We start from the raw sequence: 7,044 nt of genomic DNA on the forward strand, positions 1-7,044 counted from the left end.
AAAGCAAATCTATAGATCAAAAGCTGGGGGGATGGTATAGGCTACTACTCTTAAATAATAACCGAGATAAAAGTATAAACTAGAGACAGAATTAAATGAAGTGTCGAAAAAAAACCCATATACCTCAAAAATGTTACCCCCCGACATAATTTTTTCTACTCCCTCCTACACTCCGACGCGCTCTTCATCCAGACGACTTATATCGAGAAAGCGCGCCGACGCCAGTCCACCCGGAGCAGTCCTCGAGGTCCCACTCCGAACCCACACACACACACACACACACACACACACACACACACACACACACACACACACACACACACACACACACACACACACACACACTCACTCACACACTCTCTCTCTCCCTCTCAGACTCTGTGTACTCTCCGTCCCCCCTCTCCGACTCTCTGTCTCTCTTGTTCAACCATTCTCTTCCTTCCCTATCCACCATGCTCGTGTTCTGAACTGTTGGCCAGGACCATTACCTCCCCGTTGATGTGCGACGTAGCACTCTGCCAGCACCTCCAGTCTCCGCCCATTCTTTCATCTCTCTTCCTGTTTGAGGTTTCATTAGACAAGCCCATGATGGCAGGCCACTGCAAACGCATGCAACGTGAATGTAACAATGTCAACTAGGCCGTGTGTTGAGGTGTAAACAGGGAGAGGGGCAGGTGTTGTCGTGATAAGAGCAATAACCAAGCAAGGTATGGGCGCGACACAAGCGGTCGCGTTAGTGCCTGCGCGTGCCCTGCTTCTTTTCCTTGCTGCTGCTGCTGCTGCTGGTCCTCGTGCTCTCCCTCTTCTTCTGCTGCTGCTTGTTGGCGTGTTTGGGCGATTCGTCCGTCAGCTCGGGCATCAAGGGTTTGTTGTGGATGACGTTCTTGTAGAAGCGCTTAAACTCCTTGTACGACAGCAGGCCGTCCTTGTCCATGTCCATGGTTTGAAACACCTGTGCGTGTGTGGGGGGGACGTGACGACAAGGTAAGGTTGGGGTTGTGCCTACTGCAAACGCAATAGCAGGGGGATACACACACACACACAGACAGGCAGACAAACAAACAGACACACACAGACACACAAAGACACACACACACACACACACACACACACACACACACACACACACACACACACACCGCCTTCAGCTGCTCTTTCAGCTGTTTCTTGGTGAGGAAATCATCCTCGTAGAAGAAGCTGGCCTCCTTCATGTCCAAGTGGTCGTCATCATTGTAGTCGTGCAGTTTGAACGCCGCTTTCACTGTACGCCATGCCGGAGCCGGGCGGGGGGGGGGAGTTGGAGAGGTGAGCGCTGCATGCCTTGGTAGCGCACAAGCGCGCGAGAACAGGGTTCACAGCACACACACACATATACGCAGAGAGAGAGAGAGGTAGTTCTGCAAACTCACTCACACACACACACCCACACAAGCACACACACACACACACACACAAGCGCACACGCACACACACACACACACACACCTACACAAGCGCACACGCGCGCGCGCGCACACACACACACACACACACACACACACAAGCACACACACACACACACACACACACACACACACACACACACACACACACACACACACACAAGAACATCCATTCACCCGACTTACGGTCAAAGTTGCTGTCAAACATGGAGTGCTTGGATCGAAGGTGCTCCTCTGCAATGGCGGCAAGCTCCGTCATGTGCTTGGAGATGTCCGCCTTCACCCCATCCCCCACCACCACCACCAACACCACCACCACCAACACCAACACTACCACCACCGACACCATGGCCATTGTCGCAGTTTCGCTCTCGCGCAAATCAAAACACCACGAAAAGGTCCAATTAATTGTGCATGGAACCATGTACCCAATCTTGAAGGTTAAATGCGGAAAAACGCGACCCAACGCGACAAAACGCGACAAAACGCCGTCAGGAAAGATCCAGCATTGGTTGGGCCAAAGTCGGTGTGTTTGAAATCCGTTGAAGACGATGACGTTCGAATGCACACTGAGCGCAACGTGCAAACATGGCATTGGTTGGTGGCACAACAGCAGTGTCTGGGAACGGGATGGCGCACTCACACACACACACACACACACGCCGCACACGCGCAAGCAAGCAGCACAGCAAGTGACTTGAGGCAGGCAGCCTACTACGTACACACGCTTCGCAATTCAACACAGCGTTGCAAGACACCGCGTTTGCCGCGTCATTTGCCATTTACATCCCCAGCACAGACACCGCCGCAGCCAGCACGTCCAGTCGTTGGCTTGGCCATAGCCACAACCACAAAAAAGCGAGGCCGGTGCTTCTTCACAGGTGAAGGACTGAAGCGTCAACGTCAGCCACGACACCATCCACAACCACCACCACAGCTACAACGACCATCCACAACGACAGCCTCGCTTGCCAGGCAAGATGGTCCTGTCGACAGGCAGTAGAGGCACAACGGTGGCGATAGCGCTGTGTCTGGCAGTGCTGCTGTCCACCATTACCACACTTGCTACGGCGACGGCAACAGACCGAAAGCTGCTCTTCATCGTCGACCCACTCTACACCCAGTATGAACTCCAAGACCGGGGCACATGGAAGCAAGTCACAAAGGTATGCGCTTTGCATCCTCAGCAGCTGTTTGTTCCTTTGCGTGCGTGCATCAACAAACAAGCAACGCGATTGAGCTCTTCTGTCCTTGTCTCTGAAGAATGCTCATCAACCTCTACTCCCTGTCATGTTCATGTGTACCTTTGTGGCGTGTGTTGTGTGTTGTGTGCGTGCGTGTGTGTGTACTTCAGTTTGCCCGCCAAGTGGTGTTCAAGATTGCTGCCCACGATCGCGACCTGAGGTGTGTGTATGCGTGTGCATGTCTCTCTCTCTCTCTCTCTGTGCTCTCTGTACGTGCGCTTGCTTAGTTCGTGTTACTCATGTGCTCGTGTGACACTCACACTGTCTCGTTTCATACACCAACTCTGTGTGCGTGTCGGATGGGCAAGTGCAATGGCAGCAACCTACTCCACCACACAAGTGGTCACGCGAGGCACCATGACAGCAGATGCCCGCGCCTCGGCGTCAACCTTCACCACCCTCCCCGATTCACCGAGCACACGCGGCATGGGCGCAGCCGTCGTCGGTGTCATCGCCCACTTCCAAGGTACGTGCATGTATGTGTTGGTGTGCATGTGTGTGTGTGTGCATGCGTGCCTGCGTGCGTATGTGTTGCAAGTGGGGTGCTTCATGTGCGGATAAGTATACTTTCGACGCTGACGCCCACCATGCGCGATGCCCCGTTCGTTACACCGCCTGCATTCATGCATGCAGACAAGCAGGACCTGTCAGCAACAACGCTGGTGCTGTTGTCGTCGGGGACAACGCGCGAGTCTGAGCAAGTGCTGGCCACAGTCGCCGACCTCATTGCACTGCGTCGCCTCCAGGTGCTCATGCTGTCGCTGCCGCCCCATAACCGCGCACGGCGGCAGCTGAGCGACGGGCAGCAGACACTCACGGCGCTGGTCCCTGAGGACAATACGCTCTTTTTCGATGACCTCGGGGGCGCAAAGCCAATCGACGCAGCGGGCTGGCTGCTGGGCCAAACACTGACAACGACAACCACAGCCGTGACGACGACAACAAGCACAGCTGGCACTACGACAGCCACGTTCAGCAGCAGTGATGGTACTACCTCGACAAAACTAGCTTCATCTTCTCGTTTGTCGTCAGCAGGCACGAGACAACAACAACAACAACAACAACAACAACAACAACAACTACAACAACAACTACAACAACAACAACAACAACAACAACAACAACAACAACAACTACAACAACAACAACAACAACAACAACAACAACTACAACAACAACAACTACAACAACTACTACAACTGAGACAACAACTACAACAACTGAGACAATAACAACCAAAACGCCACAGCCATCGATTATTGGTGAGTCTACATCCCATCGACCATCGCTCTCGACGACCTCCAGCAGTGCAGCGTCGCACGAATCAACACCTGAACCCACCACGGCAACTTTCCCAGGGATGATGGTCTCCACAACACCAGCGGTCTCGACGACGGACAACGGCACCAACATCAACCCGTCGTCCAACAGCGACGCGGGCCTGTCCATGACCGCCACGCTCCTCATCGCATTCATCGGTGCGTGATGCTTCACACCACTGCTTTGTCTTGTTGCGTCATTCACGCTGGTGTCTTGCATCATTGGTTTTGCTGTGTGACGCGACACGTGTGTGGGTGTTGTGGATTGCAGTCGATGTCCAAGCAATTGCATGCACACATGTGTGAACATGTTTCCACCATCTCACACATTTGTAAACCCCATCCACTTGATCGATCTTGCTTCTCTTCATCAGCGGTGCTGTTCTGTGTCGGCGTCCTCATCACGGGGGTAAGCCTGCACATTATGCGGTCATCACGTGCTTGCATGCATGCGTGCATGTTGGACGCGTTTGCATACTGCCGTTTCATCGCTGTTTAGACCCTCTGACCCCCTCATCTACTCCACACCTTCTCATTCACTGCACATCTTCACCCTCTCACACCAACAAACACACGCACACACACACACACACACCTTCACACACACACATACACACACATACACACACACACACACACACACACACACACACACACACACACACACACACACACACACACGCATGCATGTGTGCAACGGGCACACAGCTGCTGATTGCGCAGGGCTGCGGCGGTGCGCAGAGGGGCGGGAGTGCTCGATTTGACACGTCACCACATCTTGAGGCCGTCACCACTTCCAGCCGCCGAGGCAACAGCGAGAAATACCGCGACGAACACCAGCTGGTGCAGGCGGAGAGCGGCGACGCGCAACACTCACATGCACATGCCAACCTCTCCCACGCTGCAGACCTGCCTGCAACCACAATTGCGGTGATGGGCATGGATACACCGCCGCCCTCCGACCGCAGCGAACACAACAGCACACGCGCAGCAGCAACATCCACCGTGTCGCCCGTGCTGACGAACAACGCCACGTCGACAAGTGGTCTGAATGGCCGTGCGCGTGGAGACCAGGATGTGTCGACGCAGGCCATGGCGGCGGCGGTGGCATTGAGCACCCCAACCAACAGCATCATCTTCACTTCCTCGGAGCACAGCGATGACGGCAACGTGCACCCCATCCACAACGTGCACTCGCCGCACACATATGCAAGTGCCACTGCACACCAGCACGACCGCCTCCACCCTCACGATGGGCAGCAGCGTCCGCAGCCAAAACGCCGCAGCACTTCGCTCTACCTCGCACCTGTCGACCGGCCACCACTCACACCCCGACCAGCATCAACCCACAGGCGGTGTGTGTGTGTGTGTGTGTGTGTGTGTGTGTGTGTGTGTGTGTGTGTGTGTGTGTGTGTGTGTGTGTGTGTGTGTGTGTGCGTGCGTGCGTGCGTGCGTGCGTGTGTGTGTGTGTGTGTGTGTGTGTGTGTGTGTGTGTGTGTGTGTGTGTCGAGGGTCAAGTCAACATGACTGCCACGCGTTCACGCTTCCTCCGCGTCCTACGTGACTTTACGCTCGTGCGTCCTCACGCTGTGTGTCTGCGTCTTGACCCAGGCCACCACGTCGCTCCACACACATCTACGAGGACGCCGACATCTACTTGTCCAGGTCAGTAGGGGCGGTGCACAGCTGCTACTGTGATGTGCGCTGGCGGCGGTGTTGTGCATGCAAACATGCAGGTAAACAAGCAAGTGAGCAACACAAGCAAGAGTGCGGACAAGAAGCAAACACATCTTGTTGCACCTCAATCCCAACCCATCTCACATTGACTGTTCTGGTTCTGTTCTCTTCACAACCTGACATATCACCACCGAACAGCAACGACACGAGCGCGGAAGACGCCGTGCTGCCTCTTCGCGCCGCGGGCAACAATGGTGGTGCTGAGACGATTGCGCTCGCTGGGCGGCCATCGCACACGTACCTCGTGCCACTCTCCCTCAGTATGCAGCAGCAACATCGACAACAGCAGCAACAACAGCGACAACACGAGTCTTGCTACGTTGCCCATGGACGGGCACCAGGGTATTTGCCGCCCGTGAGTGCAGAGGGATATGGTGCGGGAAGCACACCATTTTGCAGTTCAAATGATGGTGACGCTGACTACGACAACGTGTCTCGACCACCACCACCGCCGCCGCCGCCACGGCCGCCATCTCATTGCCACGAGCACGGGTATGTCCGCGGCAACAGCCACGACAGTGACTACGATGACGCCACAATGCTGCTGTCGTATGATGAGGACTACACGCAACACCAACAGCACCAACACCAGCACCAACAGCAACGCCATCGTCAGCGGCATGAACGCAAACACAGACATCACAATCATCGCACCCAGCAACACAACCCACCACCCTCTGCATTGTCATCGTCATCATCGTCATCACCACCATCAGGGTCCATGCGCCCATCGCAGCGGCCGTTTGGACGGGGTCTGCCCCACCAGGACAACACGTACGACCTCGCATCCAGCTCATCCACATCCACCACCACAACCGCCACAGACCTCAGCGAGGACGATGATGGGAGTGAGCAGTACTACACGCGCGGATGTGTCAATTACGAGGACGTGTCGCCATCGTCCACGTACTCGTACATCCCTCCGCTGCTCAGCGCCGAGGCGCCGTTGCCTGCAGGCATTTCAAACAACAGCAGCACTGACGAGCATATTTACGACCTGGCAAACATGGGTTGATCGGTCGCCTTCGGGTTGTGTGTGCATGGACACTTGTTTTGCTGCACTGTGTGTGCATGTGTTTGGGAAGACGACAATGTGCTTTTCGCCGCTGATAGGCAGCAGCAGCAGCAGCAGCAGCAGTGTATTTGTATTTGGAGGGCACGCGTGTGCTATTGGGTTGGGTGTGTGTGTGTGGGGGGGGGGGGGGGGGTCACTTTTTGCCTTGGTGGATATGTTAATTGATTTGTTGGGGCGAAACCATGGATGGAAGGAACCGCATTGCGCGGGATGACGTTTGGTGCTTG

The 7,044-nt window shown here is 55.1% G+C and overlaps 4 protein-coding genes across 4 annotated transcripts in view; 3 read left to right on the top strand and 1 right to left on the bottom strand.

The window, feature by feature from the left end:
- Window positions 1-54, top strand: part of PTSG_12486 (dipeptidase 1) — a gene marked incomplete at its 3' end in the record, with an annotated part of 1,749 nt that extends 1,695 nt beyond the window's left edge. Inside the window, exon 3 of the mRNA XM_004992131.1 lies at window positions 41-54. Coding sequence (XP_004992188.1) covers window positions 41-54 — 14 coding nt within the window. The remainder of the gene's footprint in view (window positions 1-40) is intronic.
- Window positions 55-555: 501 nt separating this feature from the next.
- On the bottom strand, window positions 556-1,874 carry PTSG_06791 (uncharacterized protein). Its single transcript, XM_004992132.1, has 3 exons — window positions 1,629-1,874; window positions 1,140-1,261; window positions 556-952 (listed from the first exon to the last, which is right to left on the bottom strand). The coding sequence occupies exons 1-3, from the start codon at window positions 1,864-1,866 to the stop codon at window positions 734-736; spliced, it is 579 nt and encodes a 192-aa protein (XP_004992189.1). The 5' UTR covers window positions 1,867-1,874; the 3' UTR covers window positions 556-733.
- Window positions 1,875-1,991: 117 nt separating this feature from the next.
- Window positions 1,992-3,918, top strand: PTSG_06792 (uncharacterized protein; the record flags this gene model as incomplete). The annotated part of the gene is made up of 4 exons (XM_004992133.1): window positions 1,992-2,608; window positions 2,797-2,846; window positions 2,995-3,152; window positions 3,320-3,918. The coding sequence occupies exons 1-4, from the start codon at window positions 2,423-2,425 to the stop codon at window positions 3,916-3,918; spliced, it is 993 nt and encodes a 330-aa protein (XP_004992190.1). The 5' UTR covers window positions 1,992-2,422.
- Window positions 3,919-4,046: 128 nt separating this feature from the next.
- Window positions 4,047-6,757, top strand: PTSG_06793 (uncharacterized protein; the record flags this gene model as incomplete). The annotated part of the gene is made up of 6 exons (XM_004992134.1): window positions 4,047-4,164; window positions 4,380-4,414; window positions 4,714-5,360; window positions 5,617-5,670; window positions 5,881-6,116; window positions 6,459-6,757. The coding sequence occupies 6 exons, from the start codon at window positions 4,047-4,049 to the stop codon at window positions 6,755-6,757; spliced, it is 1,389 nt and encodes a 462-aa protein (XP_004992191.1).
- Window positions 6,758-7,044: the final 287 nt, after the last annotated feature.

The sequence above is a fragment of the Salpingoeca rosetta genome (genome assembly GCF_000188695.1).
Source record: "Salpingoeca rosetta unplaced genomic scaffold supercont1.17, whole genome shotgun sequence".
NCBI classification, from domain to species: domain Eukaryota; class Choanoflagellata; order Craspedida; family Salpingoecidae; genus Salpingoeca; species Salpingoeca rosetta.

What these genes read in the sequence shown, in the direction of transcription:
- PTSG_06791 (XM_004992132.1), bottom strand. Translation starts at nt 1,866, where the DNA reads ATGGTTCCATGCACAATTAATTGGACCTTTTCGTGGTGTTTTGATTTG. An exon ending in GTTTGACAGCAACTTTGACC is followed by an intron (nt 1,262 to 1,628) that starts GTAAGTCGGGTG and finishes CATGGCGTACAG; the next exon opens with TGAAAGCGGCGTTCAAACTG. An exon ending in TGAAAGAGCAGCTGAAGGCG is followed by an intron (nt 953 to 1,139) that starts GTGTGTGTGTGT and finishes ACACACGCACAG; the next exon opens with GTGTTTCAAACCATGGACAT.